General features: G+C 49.4%; 1 protein-coding gene across 3 annotated transcripts; it reads left to right on the plus strand.

Annotated features, from left to right (window-relative positions):
• The first annotated feature begins 847 nt into the window (after positions 1 to 847).
• EXOSC10 (exosome component 10) lies at positions 848 to 18,385 on the plus strand. 3 transcript variants are annotated; one of them, XM_016217897.2, is made up of 25 exons: positions 848 to 973; positions 2,674 to 2,810; positions 3,460 to 3,583; positions 4,634 to 4,735; positions 5,029 to 5,194; positions 5,354 to 5,468; positions 6,439 to 6,514; positions 6,698 to 6,808; positions 7,019 to 7,162; positions 7,670 to 7,860; positions 8,008 to 8,164; positions 8,329 to 8,477; positions 8,647 to 8,697; positions 9,339 to 9,450; positions 10,803 to 10,853; positions 10,981 to 11,059; positions 11,154 to 11,266; positions 12,930 to 13,025; positions 13,319 to 13,393; positions 14,532 to 14,619; positions 15,616 to 15,689; positions 16,205 to 16,373; positions 17,130 to 17,191; positions 17,608 to 17,684; positions 18,244 to 18,385. In XM_016217897.2, the coding sequence occupies exons 1-25, from the start codon at positions 848 to 850 to the stop codon at positions 18,272 to 18,274; spliced, it is 2,676 nt and encodes an 891-aa protein (XP_016073383.2). In that variant the 3' UTR covers positions 18,275 to 18,385. The 3 variants fall into 3 exon arrangements, with proteins under 3 accessions (XP_016073383.2, XP_087676237.1, XP_016073384.2); XM_087820111.1 differs by lacking the exon at positions 17,608 to 17,684 and having other exon boundaries at positions 863 to 973; XM_016217898.2 differs by lacking the exons at positions 14,532 to 14,619; positions 15,616 to 15,689; positions 16,205 to 16,373; ... (1 more) ...; positions 17,608 to 17,684; positions 18,244 to 18,385 and adding an exon at positions 13,798 to 14,521 and having other exon boundaries at positions 863 to 973.
• The last annotated feature ends 5,908 nt before the right edge of the window (positions 18,386 to 24,293 follow it).

Raw genomic sequence — 24,293 nt, forward strand, 5'->3', positions numbered from 1 at the left:
AGACGAGGCCTTTGTTCTGCCAGGTACACAAACGGGGAAAACAGTGAAAAGCAAGTATTCTGTGAATAGGATATTCTGAATAACGATATCAGCTAACATTTATTGAACACTTACTAGGCCAAATGAATTGTATTAAGGGAGTCCCACCCCTGGCCTTGGAGAGCAGATATACCCACTGAGCTTCCCGAATCCATCTCCTGGGCGGCCTAATGGTGTCTCCCTCCTAACAGGAGCTCTTCCAGGCCTTCAGTTAGCAAATGTTTTGAGTCCCCACTATGCGCCTAAACCAGTGGCTGCAGCCGTGTAGATGGGGAGGGACGTGTGGCTGGAGGAGCTGCAGGGCGCTGCAGGGAAGTACAAGGAGAGCCCACAGGTGCCTTTTCCAGTGGTCTGCCCACAAAGAAAAGCGATGGGGGCTGGAAGGAGGTGTGGGGTGGCGTGTGGTTCTTCTGTTTTGTCTTTTTAGTCGGGAGGGGTGCCAGCAGACGAGCAGGCTGTTGGAAGTGAACCAGCAGCCAGGGGATGGGTAAGTGATGCCGAGGAGGGTTACCTGCAGGAGCCAAGGTCAAGAGGGTGAAAGGGGCACGACCCAGAGCTTGGGAGGAGCCGGCTTTAAGTACGAGGATCGCTGGGCCCTCTGGGTCCCACCCTAAATCACGGGGTTGTTGGGATGATAAAATATGAGGTTAAAGAAAAACCTCAACTTCCCTGGGTGGGGAGCTCCGCGCTGACGCCTCCATTCTTGCTTCCCAGAGATCGAGCCCCGGGCGGGCGGTCTGCACATGCGCGGGGCGGCGCGCGCAGGTCGCAGGTCGCGTCGGCCCGAGATCCTCTCGCGAGAAGAGCCATGCAGGCCGGGAAAATGGCGCCTCCCAGTCCGGCCGAGTCGAAGGCCCCATCCGCGACGAGTGCGGCCAAGTCCGGCGACGAGATGGTGCTGCCAGGGTTTCCGGACGCAGACAGCTTCGTGAAGGTGAGTTCGCGGGGCTGTGGGGGCAGCGGGAGGCGCCCGCGGCCCGTCGGAAGTAGGCCCGGGCCCTGGCGGCGGCCGCGCGCATCTCGGCGGAGCCCCGGGCGCGCCGCGCTCCGGCCCTCACTTCAGCCCCGGGGGAGGGTGTCTCCCGCGGACCCTGAGGGCCGCCCCGCTCCCCGGGGCCCTCGTTCTCCCAGGGGAAGCCGAGCAGCCCCGAGTGTGGAGAGCCCTCTCCACGGGGGAAAGGGCTTCCTGGTCGCCCTGATGTCCCAGCCCCCCCCGGCCGGAGACACCCCAACCCTCCGGAGGGGCTGGTTCCCGTACCTGCCGCGTCCTCTTCGGCGGCGGGGACGGCACCTCTCCCCTCTCCCGAGCTCCAGGGCCGCATGCTCCCCAAAACCTGGGCTTCATGTCACCCGTTAACGCTGCCACCCAATCTTCCCCCTCTGGGGTACCCCGGAACGTTTCTCCAGTGCCCCCTCGAAGGAACACAGAGGGGGCTCCTTTAAATGCCACTTCAAAGTAGGAACAAACCTAAAAACAGGCGTTTAAACGCCTCAGGCGTGGCTCTTGCAAAACCCATGAAACTAAAATCATTTGTAAGCTAGCGCAACAAATGCCCCCAAATCGCCACTCAGCGTTATATCTGACTCAGTAGTAGTGGATGCTATTATTATTAAGGCGTTTGTTTGGCTGCGACTCGTTCCCGGACCCCTAGCCATGGTCCTGACCGGGGCCGTCCCGCGCCGGGCCGCCGGCTGCCCCACCAGGAGCCGGGCTCCGCTCCCCTTCTCTCTCTCTTCCCTGTCTGTTTCCCACGTTGCCTTCCCACGACCGACCGACCACCTTCTATCTGCAACAGCCACTGCTGGTTATTTTTCTCATTATCGCACAATCAAAACAGAGGACTGCTTGGCACTAACCGAGCGGTAAACCTAAGTACAGCTGTGGGCTGGTCACCCGAAGGATCCTAGACCATGCTTACATTGTGTTTAGATGCTTACATTGTGTTTACATGCTTACAATTGTGTTTCGATGCTTGCCCAAATGAAAACACGGAAATAAATTCCTGTAGAAAAATCATGGATCTGAAGTGGAGTAGTAATAGTAATAATAGCACTTAATGTGCCAGGCAGGATCCTAAGTGATTTTATTAACTTATTGAATCCTCTCAACAACTCTGTGGTAACTTGCTTAAGATCACAGTTGCCGGGCCAGGCGTGGCTCAGCGGTTGAGCGTTGACCTAGGATCCAGGAGATCGGGATTCGATTCCCAGTCAGGGCCCATGCCCGGGTTGCCGGCTGGATCCCCAGTCGGGAGCGTGCAGGAGGCAGCCGATCAATGACTCTCATCATTGTTGTTTCTATCTCTCCCTCTCCTTTCCGCTCTCTGAAATCAATAAAGATATATTTAAAAAAAAAAAAAGATCACAGTTAATAGGTAGCAGAGCCAAGATTCAAACCCAGGCCATTTTGAATACTAGTCATATTATATATATATGCATTTGTTCTTTCTCCCTTCACTCTCCCAAGATTGTAAGCTCCAGAACTTGTTTTCCTATTCAGCATCATATCCTCAGGGCCTGGAGTAAAATCGGCACTGAATGAGTATTTGTGGGGTCGCATAGCTTCATCATCTGGCGCGATGTGTTATGTGTAGTAGATGTTGAAAGCATGCTTGTTCTTCTGGTTTTTGACAGTTTGCTCTTGGGTCAGTAGTGGCCGTCACCAAGGCATCGGGGGGCCTACCACAGTTTGGCGATGAGTATGATTTTTACCGAAGTTTTCCTGGCTTCCAGGCATTTTGTGAAACACAGGGAGACAGGTTGCTTCAGTGGTAAGTACTAACTACTGTGTTTTTTTCATGTTGAAAGAAATGAATATAATTTCCTGAAATTCATTTTTTCTTATCGTAATTGTCTGTGCTGTAAAGAGCTATGAAATGTAAAAATGAAACAATGGATTATGATTAAGGAAACATTAGTTGGTACATTTTTTAGTTAAACTTTTAAAATATATGCACTTTAGTACCTATAGACAATGAATCTTTTTGAATTAATACAGGATTTGAAACCCTGGATTCAAGATTCTCTCACAACTCTCAGTCACAAGTTTTAGCTTTCTAATAAGTTTTTAGGGCAGATGATAAACACTGATTTTGTCTAGCTGTTGCATGACAGATTTAGAGAATGTTTCAGATTTCATGTTAAAACAATGACTATGGAGGACATTATTTACATAGTATTTTGAATTTTTTAGAATTTAAAGGCAGCTTTAAGGTAATTTTTTCTACTTCAATTAGCAGATGAGTCTTAGCGAAATTTAGTGAATTCCCAAGGCCACACAATGTTTTTAATAAGTGCAAGTTTTATTAGTTCAATCATAAAATATTGGAAGTAGTCTGGGCCAACCCTTTCGAGCTTTCTCCCAGGTTGTAAACAAAGTAATAAAAGTATACAAACTAATCTTGGTTTTCTTGTCCTTAGCATGAGCAAGGTAATGCAGTACCATGGGTGTCGAAGCAACATTAAGGATCGAAGCAAAGTGACTGAGTTGGAGGACAAGTTTGATTTACTAGTTGATACCAATGATGTTATTCTGGAAAGAGTGGTGAGTATTGCACCTTACTCTTAAGGTAACTAACAAATGAAGAGCTTTTGTATTATCAGACTATGAAAAGAAACCCAAGCAACTTAGGAACTGAAAAGGAAGTTTAGCATTTCTTGCCTATAATGTTCCTTTCTTCTAATAGTTGGCTTTTTTCCCAAAAAAGTAACATAATTGTCTTCAAGGATATCTCTTCAAAATATCACTGCCCCGTAGAAGCCTATTTTGTTGTTGTTGTTGTTTGTTTTTTTGGAAGGCTGTTTTTAAAGCGCCTTATTATAAATCTAACTTCCAAATTTGCAAATCTTGTTTGTATTGCAAGAGAAGAGGCCTCTGGATCCAAAGCCCAACCAAAATCTAGTCTGTTTTTACTGTCACTCACAGTCTGCTAAACACCCTGACTCGCATGATTGAAAAGATATGCGGATCATTCAATCTAGCTTACTGTCTATGCTGAATTCTACAACAGAACATTATTTACAGAAATACACAGAGATCATCTAAAACAAATCTAGCACTCAACCCTGTGAAAGTCCTACAGATATTTAAATCCTGCTCTCCTATCCCATGAAGTCATGGCTTCCGTAGCCTGAATGCCCACAGATATTTCAGTGGTTTCTCATATTTTATGATTTCACATCCTGCCATTGCTACCATTTGTCATCTGGGTGCACTTCTGTCAGTGGTGCCCTCACTGATACTCCACGTCTGCTGCTTCAGGACAAAGCAGATGAGGACACCCTCAGTCTCACTGTAAATACCATCCTTCTTTGTTTAACTTGTGCAGACTAAGTTCTTTTTAATCATTTTGGTGGACCACGTCATACTGTTCAATCATATTTGAAATTTTGGCCCAATTCAGAACTGTAAAGAGAGCTGAACAAGGGTTGGGAGTGGCTGGTTTCTGTCCTGTCATTGAGCAGATAACGCTTTCATTGTCTGCTCTTACATGTATGTATTGTCACATACAATTCTCTGAATATAGTTCTTAAAACTTTTAGGTAATTAACTCTGTTAACCCTGATGATACTGAGCTATGTCCTCCCCTCGTAGGGCATTTTACTGGATGAAGCCTCGGGTGTGAATAAAAACCAGCCCGTCCTCCCCACAGGACTGCAGGTCCCCACAACAGTAGTGTCCAGCTGGAACCGCAAGGTGAGCGCTGCTTTCAGGTTCACCAGAGCTGCTGTTGCCGGCGCTTGCCCGTTCTCGTTTGCATTTCTGTTCTCATCTATTGGACGCAGAACTGGCCACTGCCTAACTCAGTCTCATAAACAGACATGCTTTCACCACCTCCTCTTCTCTACTTTGCACCCCCAGTCTCACACACACATTTTTAAGCTAATGGTTCTTGGAATGCTCTTGTCTTGTTGGAAGGCATACATTGGAATTTACTCTTCTAACTTACCAAGTTGCTGTGTTGTGAAGTATTGTATTATTGATCACAGGCAGGAGAGTATAGCAAAAAAACAAAATCTGAAACTTTCCGGCTGCTTCACGCAAAAAACATCATCCGACCTCAGCTTAAATTCCGAGAGAAGATCGACAACTCCAACACTCCATTTCGTCCTAAAATCTTCATCAAGCCCAATGCCCAGAAACCCCTCCCTCAGGGTAAGTAGTGCAAACTCCACCTAACAAAAAGAAAGGGCAAAAGGTCTCCCTCCTACTTTTCCTTCTTCAAAGGGAGCCAGCTAACCCCACCACAACTAGACAAGATGTGAATGTGGCTGCCTCTTTTGTGATGGGTTTTGTCACTGCTTGGGTCTCCAGCACTCTCCAAAGAAAGGCGCGAGTGCCCACAGGATCGTCCTGAGGATTTGGACGTCCCCGCTGCTCTGGCAGATTTCATCCATCAGCAGAGAACCCAGCAGGTGGAGCAGGACATGTAAGTGTTTGCCTGTCTGAACTTTACACCACATTTTCTTATGTCACATTTATCTTTATGCCACACTTGCACTCTGTTTTACTTTTGTAAAATGTGTAAATGGACACACAGAATCGAGGTGATTTTTCACCTTGTCTCCAGAGGGCCTGCACAGCACCATCCTCTGTAACCCTCAGTGCAGCCTGGGAGGTAGCAGTTACTCCCCTCGCCATTGTACAGATGTAAAAACAGAATTAGAGGTGCTCACTTCGCACAGAACCAGAACTTTGACCCAAGTTTTCTTAAAGTTGTTCTTCCTCCGTACCACTCTGTTGGGTGGGGGGCTCAAACAGTAAGCCAAGGTTCACTAATAAATTCAATAAGAGAAAGGCATTTTTTACTGGCATTATAAAGCATTTTTGAAAACCTTTGCTTAAAACAGACAAAAGGACTTTGTCCTCAGAATAAAGACACGAGGTGCTGAAAGCTTCGTTAGTCTCTTTCACACATAAAGTCAGTCTGTCTGCACATTCCTTCAGCCCCAGCTCTCCGTTCTGAGGCCACTGGGTAAGTGCTAAGGCCCTGCCCTCAAGGAACCCAGAGACTTGGGGTTTTTATACAAGTAGATGATGGAGGGAAAGAAAAAAGACATCATTTGATACACAGTCATGCTTGCCCCACCCTCTCTTCCCTCACAACGTTGTTATTCAAAACCACAGGGAATTGGAGAGCTCCCATTTCCACAGCCACAGCACCCACCATGCAGTTCTGCTCAGATCTTTATGGTAGATTTTTAGTTATCCTACTTTAAGGGCAAGCAACACCTGATTTTTTTTATGCACTTGAATTATCATTGAAATAATATTGCTTTTTATAGAGAGAAAACATTTTCACAGAAGTCTTTACTCATTTGTTTTTATACATTGGATTAAAGCAATTTTTCCTCGAACCTTGGAATTAATCAAAAATTGTTTTTGTTTTATTTATTCAGGTTTGCACATCCTTATCAATACGAACTAGATCACTTCACTCCACCAGATTCAGTCCTTCAGAAGCCACAACCCCAGGTTAGCACCCAACTTACTTTATGGGTGGTATCTAAGTAGCCCAGGAAGATTCGAATGCCTGCCTTAGTTGGTTTAATTTTGGCTTTCCCTAAATGTCTTTAAAGTAGTGCTCTTAATCCCTGGTGTGCCTTAGTGAAGGGTGATGCCTCATATTCCTCCCTTCCCCCGGACTTTGTGGCCCAGTGGTACAGGCCTGTGGGAGAGACGCCCTGCCATTTTGTATCTTCCCTGGATGACCTGGTGGAACTCAGCGAAAAGCTCCTGCGTTGTCAAGAGTTTGCTGTAGACTTGGAGGTAACTTGTGAATGACTTGGAGTGAAATTTTTACATTTTCTGTGAGTTCACCTACTCGAGAAATATAAAATTAAAACTAACGTAAATCTACTTTTTGGTAAAAAGTAATTAATCTTACAACTTTGTTTCATAACTAACTTTTCAAAATCACTAGAGGAACACCTCATAAATTCCATTTTTCCTGTTCTCCCTTCTTCCCGTGTGTTTCAGCACCACTCTTACAGGAGCTTCCTAGGGCTGACCTGCCTCATGCAGATTTCCACCCGGACAGAAGACTTCATTGTTGACACCCTGGAGCTGCGGAGTGACATGTACATTCTCAACGAGAGCCTCACAGACCCAGCTATTGTCAAGGTCAGCCAGCCTCTTTCAGCTCTTGCCTGTGAGCACAAGATTTACATGCTTTTCAGTTTACTATTTCATTATTTCAACACAGACCCAATAAAACCAAGAGAAATCTGTAATTTCCTACACTAGGGTACCACACGCTAAACTGCTTTTGTTTCTAAACCTCTGTTAGAACAGCTAAGACTTAGCTCATTACCACCCAGAAAAATGTTAAATCATTTTAATGACTACTGCAATGAGCCTGTGCCATCAAGATTGTGTGAACTTAATGACTACCCTTGAAGCAAGTAGAGCTGCTTTCTTAGAATCATTGGCTGTTAGCAGACTGTAGGAGCGTGCAATTAGGAGTGTGGAAGGCTGGGGCCCAAATTAAAAGAAGCATTTAGAACTCAGCCCATCTTAATCTTCCTCTGGCTTCTAACTGCCAGGTTCTAATAACCTGGAGGCAGAGTTCACTTCAGAGCACAGTGGCCTTTCACACAGTGTACAGCCTGACTCCGGTTTTGTCTTCAGGTCTTCCATGGTGCTGATTCAGACATAGAATGGCTGCAGAAAGACTTTGGGCTGTACGTAGTGAACATGTTCGATACACATCAGGCAGCACGCCTTCTCAACCTGGGCAGGCACTCGCTCGACCATTTGCTGAAACACTACTGCAACGTGGAATCGAACAAGCAGTACCAGCTGGCTGATTGGAGAATACGGTCAGTTTGCTCTTGACAAGGAAATATGGGTGCAGAAGAAAGTGTGGATGTTCATTAACCTGAGCCAAGTGAGCCTTAGCATGCACAGAGTAGACAGATTGCTGCTCCTAAGGAAATTAGTGAAAGTTTCCTCTGTTGCCATTCTAGACCTCTGCCCGAGGAAATGCTCAACTACGCCCGAGATGACACCCATTACTTGCTTTACATCTATGATAAAATGAGGCTGGAACTGTGGGAGCGAGGCAACGGGCAGCCCGTTCAGTTGCAGGTGGTGTGGCAGCGGAGCAGGGACATCTGCCTCAAGGTAAAACCTCCCCAGCCCTGCAAACCTGGACACTCCCTCCCTTTCTGATGAGCTCCTAGTTCTTCCCTTTGCTCTTTACGTTTATTAAGAGAGCCAAATGTTTGAAGAGCCCAGGGCACAATTTTTATGCACTTTGATCTAGAATATTCCGTAACACTTTGCAGAAATTCATCAAACCTATTTTCACGGATGAGTCCTACCTTGAACTATACAGGAAGCAAAAGAAGCATCTCAACACACAGCAGCTGACGGCCTTCCAGCTGCTGTTTGCCTGGAGGGACAAAACGGCCCGGAGGGAAGATGAAAGCTATGGGTAAGGGATGGGTCTCAGTGCTTCTCAGACCGAGCAGGCTGGTAACAAGGAAACGGTGGGCTTTCCCCTTTGCCAGGAACGCTGGTTACGCTTTCTTCTGGGTTATAGCATTTAACGGAACTTGCTGGCTGAATTTAGTGTAATTCTCCCATCGTGTGTTTTGTTCCAGATATGTCCTGCCAAACCACATGATGCTGAAGATAGCCGAAGAGCTGCCTAAGTGAGTCTAAGAACTGATTAGCGTGCTCTGGCTTTCTCAGTAGAGAAATTCTTTCCTTCAAAAGCAGCTTCTGTGACTATTATTCCCCCCAGGCTGACTCAGAGGAGATTAGCACTCTGAGGAAGTGGCCAGGTTCAAGGAATTTGGTTTCTGCCCCCGGGCTGCCATTCAGGAACTGAAACTTCTGAACTAGTGCTTTTCAATGGTTATACCTTATGTTGAGTCCAGTGTAAGCCTCTGAGCCTATGGCATCGGCATCCATTTTCAAGAGATTCCCTCATCTGCACTTTTTTCCAAACTAAGGCATCTCGTAGTTTTAAATGTTTTATGATGTTAATTGAAGTATGAGCACAGAATCTAAATTCATAATCTTCTGTTTACCCGCTGCAGAATTGCAGATCAGCAGAGCTGTGGCACTTCTCCAGCTCTCCCTGTTAGCGGGAGGCAGGCTGTGAGGGCCTGCTCAGAGCTCAGTGCAGTAGAGCGTGTGGGAGCGGCTGCCCGGCTGCCTAGGCGTGAATGTGTCACCTTAGTTTCCCGCTTTGCCGTGGAGCTCTGGCTCTACTTGGTCAGTGTTGTTGTCTGGAAGCCTTTGAGGGCTGTGTTTCTAAGTCATGAGCTGCATGTGTTTTTGTCTTCAGGGAGCCTCAGGGCATCATAGCTTGCTGCAACCCTGTACCACCTCTTGTACGGCAGCAGATCAACGAAATGCATCTTCTAATCCAGCAGGCTCGAGACATGCCCCTGCTCAAGGTAGGAAGCCCTTCTGCTAAAGGTTCCCAGCTCAGCTGGCCTGTTCCGCCTGTTAGCGTCTTACTCCTTGGAGTCTCCTACATGCAAGATCTGCTCTCCATTCTAAAAAACTCAAGGAAATAACGGGGCTTAGGAAACCTGGTGGGTGTGTCTTCTTTATGATAGTCACAGGTAAAGCTTATCCTTAAAGCTTATCCTTATGACCTTATTTTTCATAATCTAACAGCAAGTAATGTCTAGTGACTAGGCTGGTCACCTGTTCAGAGGGAGTTAACCTGGTAGAATAAAATGGAGTGGGGATCTCAGGTCAGGGAGCTCAGATGTGAGTGGTCGTGCCCTGATGAGTGTGGCGGCCACAGAAACAGAAAGGAAAGGACAGGTACAAGAAGCACCGTCAGAAGAAAAGCTTGCTGCTGAAAATGGCTGCATTTCTCTTTGAGCGCTGCACTGAGTACTGCAGAGGCATTATCTGAATGGCAGGTGGATTTGGAGATAATGAAAGTGGAGTCAAAGACAGCTCACGCCAAGTATAAAGCCTAGGTGGCTAGGAAGATATGCGAACCTTGGGTAGAAATGAAGGATTTAGAAAGAGCTACTTTTGTGAAGGAGATCCTAAAGTTTAGACAAATGTAGATGAAAGCAGGAAATCCAACCAAAAGTACAGCTCCACATGTCTAAGTGTGTGTGTGCTGGTCAGGCACCGGTGCACCAGCATGCATCTGTGTGTGTGTGCTCCTCAGGTCCCAGTACACCAGCAAGCATCTGTGTGTGTGTGTGTGTGTTGCTCAGGTACCAGTGCACCAGCGAACATCTGTGTGTGCTCCTAGGTCAGTGATACGTGTTCAGGTAGATTTGCATGTTTGATTTGTGTTGTATTAGGACAATTTTTAATGTATTGCCTCAGTAGCATTATCAATATGTGCTAAGTCATGTTTGTAATTTTTTGGAAGATATTTGATTCAGGAAGACTTAAAATCAGCCCCCTTGAAGTGAAAAAGAAGACGCTCTGAGGATAAACACATTTGCAGTCTTCATGTTAAAATATCTTAGCTCCATAGTTTGTATAAGAAAAGAGAGAAACCCTGGTTACTAGAGGAGGATCTTTTTCAGGCTCTTTGGAATCCTGTACTGTGCCTAGTCATGATAAAGGCTTGTATTCTTTCATTCTACAGATAATTAATGAGCACTCGGTAAATACAGTGCCAGGCGCTGGGACGGATGAAGGGCTGAAAGAAAACCTCTGCTCTTGAAAAAAACAATCTAGTGAAGGGCCACAGTCTGTGCTGAGGAACAAATGTGTGTGTCATCAAGTTCAGGCAACTTTCTCACTTCTCTTTGTTCTTGTTCTGTAGTCTGAAGTTGGGGCTGGAGTGAAGAAGAGTGGACCACTGCCCAACCCTGAGGTACAGTAATGTCTGCTGTCTCTTCCTTTGGGAACATAGCAGTCCAGGCCAGTGCCTCGCACTGCGGCGGAGCTCCTGCGTGCTTGCAGGTGCTTCATTGCAACCTTTTGGTTTCTTTTTGATGCAGAGATTGGAGAATGTTCTCTTTGGACCCCATGACTGCTCCCACGCCCCTTTAGATGGCTATCCTATCACCCCAACCAATGGTAATGGCGAGGCCTCTGGAGCCCTGGCAAGGCTGGGAAACTGTCTGGTACACAACCCAGTAGGCTTTGACCGTGCTGACTTCCGTCCCTCTAGGGCCCGTGCCAGTGCAGAAACAGGCAAGCCTCTTCCCTGACGGGAGAGGTGAGGACGGGGCATTGCTGGATTCCAAATGCCTCATCGCTACCGCTGTCATCACATTGTTCAACGTGAGTAATACAGACACACAGCGAGGTGATATACACCACTGAGATTTATGGGGGCTTTATGCCTGGAGGGCTGCTCCCACCTCTGAGACTAATGCCAAAAGTAAAACCTGGCAGCAGTGGGATAGGCATGGAGGCAGATCACGAGGTAGTTTTGCTCCTCTCAACATAGGGGTCCGTGAGAAGTGGACAGAGGATTCTCTATGAGACCCGTGTGAAGAAATCCTCAGGGAAGAATTGGCATCTTGATACTAATGCCTGGCAGGGAGGAGGGCGTGGGCCAGTGATACACAGCGAGACTATTTCTGTACAGCCGCTCAATTTCCGGAGGGACGGAGTGAGCTCTCTGATGAATGGTAGGGCTTGTCCTGCATAACCTCCCTGACTAGTGTCAGCCCATCCATGTGTGCGGTGGATGCAAAAGAGAAAACTTTGACAAGCTTTTCTCTACACTGGGAAGAGCAGGATAGGCAGGCACCAGTCAGTGAAATGAAATTCATTTCCTGTTCCAGAAAGAGGCTGAGTAATGGTGGGTAGTGACTCCGTTCAGCCTGCAGACAGTATGGCCAGGCTCTGCCCCTGGCACATGGATTGGGCTGTGACAGCTTATCCCAGTCTGTCCCACCCAGCAGGCTCCTCGTTACTGCCAGTGACTTGACTACAGGTTCTTTGCAAAAGGAAGACCAAGGTGTGTTTGTTCAGGGTGGACGGTCACAGAAATGAGCAGGGGTGAGAGGGTAAAACTGCTGCAGACAGCAGGTGTGGCAGGAAGGGAATATCACCACTTCTAGAAAGAAAGAGCCAAGAAAGAGAAGCATGGTTCTGTCTACTTAGGTAGAGACAGGTTCCAGGCTCAGCAGATGTTCCAGTGACAAAGGCTGAGGGTGCGGTAGGTTTCAGGATTACCGCTCACAGCCATGCCGTCACACTGGGATGCTGGGCCAAAGCCTGCCTGCAGAGCCTACTGCCTGGGAGTCAACTTTCTGTGTCCCTTAATTATGTAAGTTTAGATCAGGTCTTGCTTCAGTAATTCATGAGGAAAGAAGTCTGGAAGTTTTAGCTGACCACAGAGTTAGTGAGCTGGCAATGTGATGAGGCAGCCAAGAATGTGAGCAAGGACTTTCCGCTGTGGGCACATGGAGGTGCCCCACTCAGGCTAAGGAGGCTCTGTGGAGGGGACTAGCTACATGGTAAGCAAAAGGGTGACACACTTTTTAGGAACCCACTTAGAAGCAACAGTCTGTTGCATAATGTCATTGATTACTTGTAATGGTTCATAATTTTTTTTAAAGGTTTACAATTATAAATTTTAGATAAGTGTTAGGTTACAATCTGAAGTTCGAGGGTAGACAGACCTGGGTTTAAACCTTTGTTTTCTCCCTATTAGCTCTAAGGCCCTGGAAGACTTTCTTAACCTCTGCAAGCCTCAGTTTTCTCACCTGTAAGATGGTGACAATAATGCCATGTCGTAGGTTGTAAGGGCATAGCGAGGTTCACTGGTTTACTGACTGCATTAAACACCCTGCAGTGTGCTGTTATAGGCTAGATTAGTGCCTTATACATGGAGGGGCTTATAGACATTTGCCAGTGTCATCATTCTCTTGCTTGCATCTCAATGTCACAAAACACATCCGGCTATAAGTGACTATTTTCTGTGTTTCTGCAGGAACCTAGTGCCGAAGAAAATGGGAAGGGTTCATTAACAGTTGCACAGAAGAAAGCCCAGAACATAATGGAGTCCTTTGAAAATCCGTTTAGGATGGTGAGTAATAGTGTGTTAGAGCTGACAGTGTGTTTGCCTGGAAAGGAAATGGGGTCTTCAGGGAGAGTACAGGGTGTCGGTTGTCCCTGGTTTCCAGGTGGGGAGTCAAGGTCTCCTGAGACGAAACCAATAGCAATACCTCATTTGAGTGCCAGTGACCTGTCGCCAGGTTGATGCTTTGAGTTGAGGCCTCCTGAAATGAAACCAACCAGAAATCCCCTCTGGGTAGCCTGAAGTCTGGGTCCAGATTCCATTTCTTTTAGCACTTAACACGACTGTTTCCGTCTCTCCAGTTTCTGCCTTCACTAGAACACCATGCTCACATTTCTCAGGCAGCAAAGTTCGATCCGTCGTCAAAAATCTATGAAGTAAGTGGATTTGTCATCCTTTCTAAGACTGACTTTCTAAGAAAGGGAAATTCCTTATTTATTTAAACCAGGTTCCTGTTTTAAACAAGCCCATCTTCGAACCCCCTGAAAATGAATGAAAAGCCCTTTGTATACAAGCAGTGTTTCCAGAGAGAGGGGCCAGAACTTAATCCGGTTCTCAGGAGCATTTGGGAAAACCTTTTAAAAAACAGGTCTTTGGGGGGTTTTTGTTTTTTTCTTTTTGTTTTTTAAATTGAGGTTTAATTTACATGTAGTAAAGGGCACAAGTGTTAAATGTTCAGCTTGATGCATTTTTATGTGTGAATATTAATTTAAGGCTCTGAAAGGTGACAGCTTAAATTTTAAAACACTCTGTTTTGTATTGTTTGGTTTGTTTTTAACAGCATTATGAATAAGAATAAGAAAGCACCTTCCCTGGATCCCCATGAGATGTTCCTGGGAGCCAGCGTGTTAATTAAAAGCCTTCTTCCTCCCTGCAGGAAGTACCTGCTCTGATCAGATGGGTGGCCTGGCTCCCTCTGCTCACCAGCACCGCCCGAGAATCAGGCCAAACCCTGATGGGCCTCAGCCCTGTCGCTGGTGGTTAACTTGTTGTTTTTAGAAATGGGGAGTCAGGCGGAGGTTTTGCCTTCACTCCTCTTTCCCCCACTGGGTGTGGCACATTCGACAACCACACATCCCTTACCGTGCTTACATCTACTGCCACCTAGATGTGTTCTAATGCCACAGGTACATGTGCTGTCACAGAGAAGCACATCAGGCTTGCAGAAGTCCTGCCTTGATTCCAGCTCCACCGTTTACTAACCGTGCGTGGCCCTTCAGACAAGTTACTTAGCTTCTCTGAGCCTGTTGTTCCCAGGATTATGGAAGGGATTGAATGATGATATGAAAGCATCGGGCCCAGTGCCTGGAACAGTTGTACCTTGTCCTTCTTAATAAGTATTATAAATAAAGCCAGCATGAGATTTTATTTTTTGTGTCATCAGATTTGGAATTTATGACTTAGAATGTGTGTAGTTACTAGGCCAGCATGCTCTGCACCGCCTCATTAAAAAAATAAAGCATTCCTAGGTGACTGAGTTTTGGAGTTTTTTTGTTTTGTTTGTTTTCATTATAGATCAGCAACCGTTGGAAGCTGGCAAGCCAGGTACAGGTACAAAAAGAATCTAAAGAAACTGCCAAGAAGAAGGCAGCTGAGCAAACAGGTAGCATTCACTTCCTTGTAAACTCAGCCAGTCAAATGTGTTTGTTAAAGAGTGGCCCCGGTGCATCATTGTGTTTATTCAGTCATTCAACAAAGTGCCAGATACAGCAGTGAACAAGAGACACGGTGCCACCCCGGGGAGCTTGCCTTCTGCTGAGGGACAGTGGACAGTAACCCCTCAATGTGTGTTCTGTCAGACGGCAGTAGGCATTACGCAGAGAGAGGTAGGAGGTGCTGGGGTGAAGCTGAGGGGATGTGGGAGAGAGGCAGGGGTGAGGAAGGGGCAGCAGGGCCCGAGGTGAGGGCTTTGTGGGCACCCCCGGTGAGCTGGGCAGCCCTGGAGGGCTGTGAGCAGAAGACTGAGCTGACCGACACTTTAGAAAGGCACTCTGGCCGCTGTGCAGGGCACAGAGTGTAGAGGGCAGGGGCGGGAGCCCAGGGAGGGGACATGCTGCCGTCCAGGTGACGGGGTGCTGGCTGCACAGCATGGCAGCAGAGGAGGTGGTGGGAGCTGTCAGAACTGGGCGTTCCTGAGGTAGAGGCGACAGCGTTTGGTGACCAGTCGCATGTGCTGTGTGAGGGAAAGGAAGAAACTGTGGGTACAAGAGGGTTTTGTCCTGAGCAGCCAGAAAGGTGGGGTCACCATCGAGAAGAGACTACAGAGGGAGCCCATTTGATGCCGAAGAGGTTTTGGTTCTGGTCCTTGACATGCTGTGGTTGAGATTCCTATTAAATGTCCTCAGAGGTGTCAAATAGGCCTTTGGTGTTGGGTTTGGGTTCTTGGGAGAGGAGCAGGTCTGGGGGGTCTTCGTCTTTGTCAGATTGAGAACGAGGTGGCCATCCCCCAGAGACTGGGGAGGGAGGCGGAACCAGCCAAGGAGCCCGAGCAGCAGGGAGGGCACCCTCCCCTGGTAACCGCTGCGGACAGTCAGTCAGGGGAGCATGGAGCCCTGGCTGCTGTGGTCAGCAGCTCCATAGACAGTTCTCTCTCTTGCAGCTGCCCGGGACCAGGCCAACGAAGAGTGCAAAGCGGCGGCGGAGCAGGCCGTGTCCGTCCGGCGGCAGGCTGCCGTACGTGTTGGCTTTTCTGCTTTTCCTGTGGAGGAACGAGATGCCCCCGGTCACTGTCAGGATTTTCCTCAAATATCGGGCGGGCTTACCCTGTGCTGCGAACTAAACGCTCCTGTCTTTGTGGTGCCTTTTGGCTTGCCCATTAGTGCCTGCCTTGTTTTCCCTCCAAAAGGTTACACTGTAGCTCTCAGGTGGTTTCCTCCACTGTGTTTATGTAATAGGCCATGCCACCTGAGAAGCCATGGGCAGGCATTGAAGCTGGCAGTGTTCTCTGCCTTAGTAAATACTCTCCCTCACCCCAGAGTACTCAGGAAGGCTTGACCCCCACCTTCCTTAAATGGCCTGGTGTGGGTCTCTGCGCAGACTCCCAGCCTTCACCCCCCTCCCTATCATTGATCGATCCTTCCAGCACCGCAGGTACCTCAGTCCCCAGCGGTGTGCTCACAGCTCAGGCCCACGGCGTTGCCTCCTCATGTACCTCCGTCTTCCTTCCCATGGGTGTGTTCCACCTACAGCTTGAAAACGCTGCCAAAAAGAGAGAGCGAGCAATGAATGACCCAAGGACCACAGAACAGAAACAGGAGAAGAAACGACTCAAAGTTGCCAAGCCGAAAGACCCAGATCCGCCAGAAAAAGATTTTACCCCTTACGACTACAGCAAGTCGGACTTCAAGGCTTTTGCTGGTGAGGCAAATCTGTTGCCCCGTTAGATGTGTCCATGTTGGGTGGAAGGCGGCTGTAAAGAAAGAGCACAACACATGCACACACTAAGCCCTGCTCAGGCCACACACCAACCCAGACTTAGTAGAGCGATCAGAGAAACAGCAGTGACCGGACAGAAACCCACCACCCTCGACTGCCGCCAGAGCTAACTGGCACCAGCCACTGAAGGGGTTTAGCAAGAAGGATCCATTCTAATGTGGCTGCACCCTGCCTCACAATAGCTGTGCCCAAAAACTGTTCCTCACAGACGTACACACAGAGGAAAGATTTTACTGACAAAACCTGATGCCCATGAGGTGAAGCTCAGGTTGGTTCCCAGGCCTGTGAGAGCCCTTATTTTGAGGGGCTATAGGTGGTATTCCTGACTCTATCAGTCCCAGCCAGCATGTCCCTTTGAAGAGAGAGAAGGCAGGGCAGGGCAGTCACCTCAGCCCAGGTTATCAACAGGCGCTCCATCCATCAGACAGACCAGAGCGGGTTTCCTTGATGTAAAAGTGGCCAGTGTTTTAACACCCTGACTGCTGAGAGCAGGTCTGTGGGAAATGAGCCTGGTTACCTGGCTGCCCTTAGCTACTGGGAACATGACCTGTGATTTACATTAGCCGAGCCCCTCCTCGCAAAGGGTAGCAGACTGACAGCCCGCACTCCCAGGTGTGCGAGCAGCCCGGAAGTCGCCTGGTGTGTGACCTCATTCACGTGGCCGCTCTTCCCTTGCAGGAGGCGGCAAATGCAGACCTCCTTCCCAGTTTGATCCAAACAAGCAGACCCCACCTGGCAAGGTAAGAAATACACTTGAGGTTTCTAGCGGGTGCATGGTGCTTGTTTTTTCACCTCTTCTGTCGCTGGGAAGATGGGTTCATCCAGGAACCCTTTTGTGTACCTTTTCCCTCACCTTCCTTCCTCCGAAGCACTGACAGTACACACCAGTAACTCCAGCAATTAAAAAAATGTAAGAGACTATAAAGGCTGGTATATGGTTTTAAAGGGTGTTTTTTTGTGTTTGCTACCATGGGAATTACAGCTGTAGGCCAAAAACACTCCTGGTGCCAGCACAAGCCTGCATTTGCCCCGAGTGGGTGTTGGTGCCAGGCAGCCAAACGGGGCTGAGAGTTTGGCATGTGGAGCGTGAGGCTGTGAGGAGCCCTCCGGTTCCTGTATTAGCTCATCCTGTCTTCTGTGCTGCTTACCTTTTCAGAAATGTCTTGCGGCCAAAAAACTTAAACAGTCAATGGGAAACAAGAGCATGTCCTTTCCAACTGGCAAGTCAGACAGGTACGTGGCAGAGGGCTCAACGGAAGGACACTCAGAGCGCCTCTCAGCACCAAGCCCCTCTTTGACTTTGGGAAAACAGATGGGCAGAGGGGAGGTGATTGTGGGGAGCTACGTATCAGTCTCAGCCACTTTGTCCCCGGGCCCACACTCCAGTCCTCCTCAGCTCTCTGTCTGTTGCCAGTTTCCCAGGGTCACCTCAGAGCAGATAGGGTTGAGGTTTTCCCAGGCGAGCCTGTTTCTGAGAGGAGAAGAAAACACGCAGCTGCGGGTTATCTCTGCTGTAGATTTAAATCCTGGCACCTGGAGCAGGCCCTGAGCTCAGAGGGCCCGCCCTGGGGTGTAGCGTGATGAGGAAGGAACCCACCTTTAGGTCTTGGTCAGCTCAGCCAACACTGCCCCGGCCCACACACTCTGGGGGTGGGGCCTTGCTGCCCTGCTCCCTTCTCCAGGACGCCAGGCACGCTCTTCCCCCTCAGTTCTGCAGCATTTCATACACCGGCTGGGAGCAAACATCTGCCCAGAATGGAAGAAGTAACTTGTTTTCATACTGTCTCCGCAGGGGCTTCAGGCACAACTGGCCAAAGAGATAGTGCTGGACGAGACCCTTGGGATCCCCAGTGGACTGGAAGCACCAAATGGTGGTGCTGGTTTTGTACAGACTTATTTTTAAACCATTAAAAATAATTCTTACTGGAAGAAAACGGGTTCCTGCCTTTTCTTTTGCTATCACCACAGCATTGGCAGGAGGGGCAGGTCCCAACCTGCTCAGATCACCACCTTCAGCCTCTGTGGGTAAGTATGCCCTTCGGGGCTGCTGCGATTTCCGGAGAAATCCAGAACCACCCCCACGGAGGAACTCGGGTGACTCCCCCGTGACTCAGCAAAGGGCAGCATCCCAAGGCAGGGAGCACCATCCTCATCTGACTCCATGTGAGGAGGGTCCCAGGGGCCATTTTTCTCTTCATACACCTCCAGCGAAGGCGAAGGAGGCCAAGTGGGGAGAATGCCAACGGGGGGGGGGGGGGGGCTGGCAGGGCGGGAGGGGGTCTGGCAGGTGAGTCAGAGCCAAGGAGGCGTCTGGGGCCTGGTCCTCCCCTGTTCCTTCCTCTTTTGTTTTTTGGTTGGGTGCGTGGGTGGGTTTTTTAAATAAATAAAAACATTTTATTTGAACCAATCAATTCCTACAATCAGGAATATGGGATATACTGGACTATGTTAAAAACCAGGTCTTGGCCCTGTCTGAGTAGTTCAGTCGGTTAGAGTGACATCCTGATATGCCAAGGTTGTGGGTTTCTTTTGTTTGTTTTTAACTTTGTTTTTTCCCAATTATGAAATCATAACATTCATTATAGGAAATGAAGAAAACAGGAAAATGCAAAGAAGATTAAATTAGCTATAATCCTACCACATGGAGATAACTTCTAACATTTCGGTATAAAGACTTTTTACTGTGTGTGTATTAACAAACTTGGATTTCTGTTTCTATTGGGCTTCTTTACCTTTAAAGAGTCTTTCTCATTCTAAAATGGGTTTTAGCTAACCCACATTATTAAACATACAGGTTTCTAGTTTTGTACTTTTAAAATAATGCAGCATGGAACTTGTATAAGTTAGTGGTCCAGGCTCCAGTGACCTCTTTAGGATTCCATTTGGTTTCATCCTGAGATGGGCAATTAGATCAATAAAGCATAGAATAACACCGTTATTTTTTTTATTTTCACAAATACGGAAACAAGGAACCTATTTTCTTGGAACTTTTTCCCACAAAGTATTGAAGAGGGCTGACTGTCATACCCTGTGGGCTTGTGGGCCAAATCGGATGTCACTGCCGCGGAGTACGACCTAGGGAGCAGGACAACCAACAGCCCTGTCCCAGAATGAGCTGGGCTTTGTGCTGGGCCGGACTAGAATGGGCAAAACTGACAGAAAAGCCAGACTGTCAGCGGCTTAGCAGAATAGGTGTTTCCCCCCTCTCTCCTGTAAACATGGTCAGTCCATAGCTAACATGGCAACTGGCGGCCGTGAGACCTGGCTGCTGCCGTTGCTTGGACACAGGCCTTCCACCTCAGGGCCAGGTCGTGGTCCTGGCTCCAGCCACGGCATCCACATCCAGTCAGCTGGAAGGGGGGAGCCACACCCAGCCTCCCTGTAAAAGGGTACTGCCCATTTCCACTTCCACTGGCTGCAGCTTAGTCACATGGCCACAGCCAAGGGTGCTGGGATGTCATCTCAGTGCCCACATGCCCAGCTAAAAACCCAGAATTCTGTCAGTATAGTTTGGGAAGAACAGACATTGAAGCACAATGAGAGCCTGCAAACACTGGCAGAGCCTCTGCTATGAAAAGTGGACAGATGGACATTTAAGAACATGGCGGCAGGGACCAGAGTGAAGGTGAAAGTGTGAGTGCGTGTGCGTGGGAGTGAGTATGGGTGGGCACCTGTCTGTTGGTGTGGGGACTTGGGGTGGGCAGGTGGGGGACCTGCAGCTGGTCACGTCTCGCAGCTTGGGATTGGAGAGCACGGCATTTTGGAAAATCTACAGGGTCCTCAGGAGGAGGCTGGGGGGGAAGGAAGCAGCCATGACCCAGCACAGACCCACAGACCAGTGCCCCCAGGGTGCTGTGACAATGCCCCCAAATGCCCAGGCCTATTGCTGTGACCTGATGCCCCCGGACACCTGGACCTGCTGCCATCACCCGGCACGCCCAGACAGTGACCCACATTGGCCTGCACCAGGGAACCTCCAGGAGGCTCGGACCTACACACCAAGGGGCCAGAATGAACAGCATCAGAGCAAAATCCAGTGAGCTCCACAAACAGCAGATCCAAACATCTGTAGAACAGCTGGCACCACGTGGTTGGGGTTGAGCCTTACAGTCGGCAAGCCCGAGGGGAGACACCACCCTCAAACACGGCATCACCAATCGAGACCCAAGTACAACAGAAGAGCCCAAACTAGACCACCGACATACACCACACACAAGAATAAAGTCGAAATGGATAAAAGACTTAAATGTAAGTCACAAAACCACAGAAGTCCTAGAAGGAAACATAGGCAGCAAGATCATCTCACGTAGCAGAATTTTCACCAATACATCTCCCAGGGCAAGAGAAACGAAAAAAGTGGGACGACATCAAACTAAAAAGCTGCTGCCCAGCAAAAGAAACCAGCGTCAAAATGAAAAGGGAGCCCGCTGTAAGGGAGAACATATTTGCCAGTGACGCATCTGAGAAGGGGCTAATTTCCAAAGTGTGCAAAGAATTCATACAGCTCAACAAAAGGAAGACAATCCAATTAAATGGGCACAGGACCTGAATAGGCACTTCTCCAAAGAGGACACACAGATGGCCAACAAACATGAAAAAATGCTCAAGGTCAGTAATCACCAGAGAGATGCAAATTAAAACCACAATGAGGGATCACTTCATACCTGTCAGGGTGGCTCCATCAACAAATCAGCAAACAGCAAGTGCTGGCGAGGGTGTGGGGAAAGGGGGACCCTAGTGCACTGCTGGTGGGAGGGCAGACTGGAGCAGCCACTATGGAAAGCAGTGTGGAGTTTCCTCAAAAAATTAAAAATGGAGCTGCCAGTTGACCCAGCGATCCCACTCCTAGGAATGTATCCTAAGAAACCCGGAACACTCATCAGAAAGAATATATGTACCCCGATGTTCATAGCAGCACAGTTCACAATAGCTGAGATCTGGAAACAGCCCAAGTGCCCACCAGGAGATGAGTGGATTAAAAAGCTGTGGGACATTCACACCATGGAGTACTACGCAGCTGTAAAGGAGAAGGATCTCGTACCCTTTGGGACAGGATGGAGGGACCTGGAGAGTATTATGCTGAGTGAAATAAGCCAGGCAGCGAAAGACAAATATCACATGATCTCACGTATAAGTGGAATCTAATGAACATACTAAACTGACAAACAAAATAGGTCCAGAGTCATAAAGGTGTGGAACAGACTGACAGATCTCGGGGGGGGGGGGGGGGGGAGATTAACCAAATAACTTATATGCATATGTGTATAACCAATGGATACAGACAATAGTGTGGTGAAGGCCTGCTGTTTGTGGTGCCTTGGGCAGCTTGCCTTGAGTGTTTTCAACCAAGTAACACCCAAAAATGGCCAAATTCATCCCACTCATAACCACAGCTGTCTGCCTGACTGAACATAGTGCTTAAAAAGTGACTCTCGGGTGCTAACTGCCAAAAAGTCTCTCCAGGGACAGACACAGCAGAGCGGGGGCAGAGAGAGAGAGCGATCGATTGGTTGCCTCCCACGTGACGCTCTAACCACTGAGGAAAATGAGCCAGGGCCCTGCTCCCTCTTTTACAGGCCACCTACCCTGTAGGAGGTTGGGGTAGTCAACCCACTAAGCAGTAATGCTTTACAGCTGAAACCTTTTTTTTAAAAAAAAATCCTCACCTAAGGATACTTCTTCCATTGCTTTTCGGGGAGAGAGGGGGGAGAGAAACATCAATGTGTCAATTGGTTGCCTCCCACTCACACACCAACCGGGGTCAGGGGTGGAGCCTGCAACCAAGGTACATGCCCTTGGCCACAATCGAACCCGGGACCCCTCCGTCTGCAGGCCCACGCTCCAACTAAGTGAGCCAAATCCACTAAGGCTACGTCTGAATTCTTGATGCAGACTGGTCTGAATTTGAGGAAACAGCTTGTGCTCTACCCTGGTTTTCTCCAGCCTGATCGTCCATCTCAGTTGTGAATTTCACTGGACAGTAATGATGGCTCTTTCTGGCAAAACTATAGTTTTCCTCCTCGTGATCTGAAGCTGGGCGGCATTTCTGGGCTCGTGGTCCTGCCTATCTAGGGATTTTTTTTTTTTTTGCCCGTAATTTATTGAGGGCCTTTGTGTTCTTTGAACTTGGGAGGTTTGCACTGCGGCTATACACGCTGGCCTAGAGGTCCTGTTTGCTGTTCATGCTTGAGGCGGCGGTGACAGTGTTACCTCCCCGTGCAGGAGGGCAAAGGGTGTCGTCTATGGTCCTTCTCATTTGAGGAGGCACACGCTGGAACAGTTTTGTTCATCTTGCAGGAGGGGTCCCTAGCCCCGTGGACCTTACGGCCTGGCTCAGGGTACACAGAAGCGAACAGGTGGTCCCAAGTCAGAGGCACAAATGTTGACGCTGGAAGTACAGGCTGTGCGCAGAATAGAGCCGATGAAGCCCGTAGGAACTGGACGTGCTGTTGGCTGTCATATATGCTGTGTGACACTTTTCTGCAGGGCTTCAGGTGCAGTAACCCCTCCAAGGGAGCCGCCATCCCCTCAGCCAGCTTTAACTGCCTTGGCTCCCCTCCCCTCTCAAAAGGGTTTAAAGTCAATCAAGGCACGCTGTTGCTTGAGGCTCTCCCCCAAACAGATAAACACGCCTGTGTCATTCATTTGGGGTGAACAGACCGGGAACAAGCTTTTCACCTCCAAGTGGAGGCTGCAAAACGTCAGGGAGAAAACACTCCTGTCATCATGTCACCGGTAGGTTACACCAGTCTCATCTCCCTTCCTTGTCATGGGAAGAAACTAACTTGCAGAGAGCAATTAGCATTTAATATCTGGCAATTAGCATGCTTAATGGGATTCTGAGAAGTTCCTTGACATTTTCGTAAAAACAGAAAGCGCCATTCCCGCCCACCCTTCAAGGAGCAAGGCCCGGTGTGTCAAAAAAAAATGGCGTGCCAGTCTTTCTGGGTGTTGAATATGCATGCGCTGGCCTCTTCCGAAACACTGCTGGTAAATTTAGAAACTCGTTTAGAAAAGAACTCTTTCTTATGCAGCAGCCGCACGCTCCCGGCTCGGAGAACCGGCGAACTCGAGCTCAAGTCGCAGGGCGGCGACGAGCCTTTCCAGGTAAATAAAACCCACCCTCGGTGCGCCCCAGGCAAACGGCAGCGTCGGCTCCAGCCCGACGGGGAGCCAAAGCTGGGCGCGCGCCGAGAGATACATTTACTCCCGCTCCTGCGCAACAAGGTAACTTCGCCGCGCACGGCAGCCGCCCGCTCGCTCTCCTCCTGCGGCCCCGGCGCTGGAAACTCCGCGCGCAGCCGAGGTGTCATCTCAAGTTTCCCCGCCCGAGCCAGACGCCCCCTCGGTCCCTCTGCGGCGGGGCCCGGCCCTCGGTGCCTCCCGGATCCAGGGAAGGGAGCAGGGGCCCCGGGGCTGCGCTGAACCGCCCGGGACGGGCCGGGAGAGGCACCCGGACCCCTTCCGCCCGCCCAGCCCTCCCGGAGGCCCGACCGCGGCCGGTGGGTCGGCCCCGGCCCCACGTGGCCCCCTCGGAGCGGGCTGCACTACCCTGATGCGGCAGACAGACGGCCCGCCCCAGCCACTGGGCGCCGCGCTGTGGATCGGCGGCCAATCAGAGCCCTCTGAGCCCGGCGGGGGCGGTGCCTCCGAGTAGCCGCGCGCCCGCTCCCGCGCCGCCATTGGAGGGTTTGGGTCCCGCCCCTGCCAACACGGCCCCGCCCCCCCTGGCGGGTTAGGTTGCGGCGCGGGCGGCGCTCGGAGCTGGTCCCGTTGTGCGGCGGCTCCGCGCGGCCTGCAGTCCCGGGTCCGCGCCCCGCGCCGCCCGCCAGCGCGCCCGCC

Source organism: Miniopterus natalensis, chromosome 9 (genome assembly GCF_054644295.1).
Source record: "Miniopterus natalensis isolate mMinNat1 chromosome 9, mMinNat1.hap1, whole genome shotgun sequence".
NCBI lineage: Eukaryota > Metazoa > Chordata > Mammalia > Chiroptera > Miniopteridae > Miniopterus > Miniopterus natalensis.

Bases quoted from the DNA above. Each gene is read 5' to 3' on its own strand.
- EXOSC10 (XM_016217897.2), top strand. From the start codon at position 848: ATGCAGGCCGGGAAAATGGCGCCTCCCAGTCCGGCCGAGTCGAAGGCC. The intron at 9,451-10,802 runs GTAGGAAGCCCT...CTTGTTCTGTAG, and splicing joins GAGACATGCCCCTGCTCAAG to TCTGAAGTTGGGGCTGGAGT. The intron at 14,620-15,615 runs GTAGCATTCACT...TCTCTCTTGCAG, and splicing joins GAAGGCAGCTGAGCAAACAG to CTGCCCGGGACCAGGCCAAC.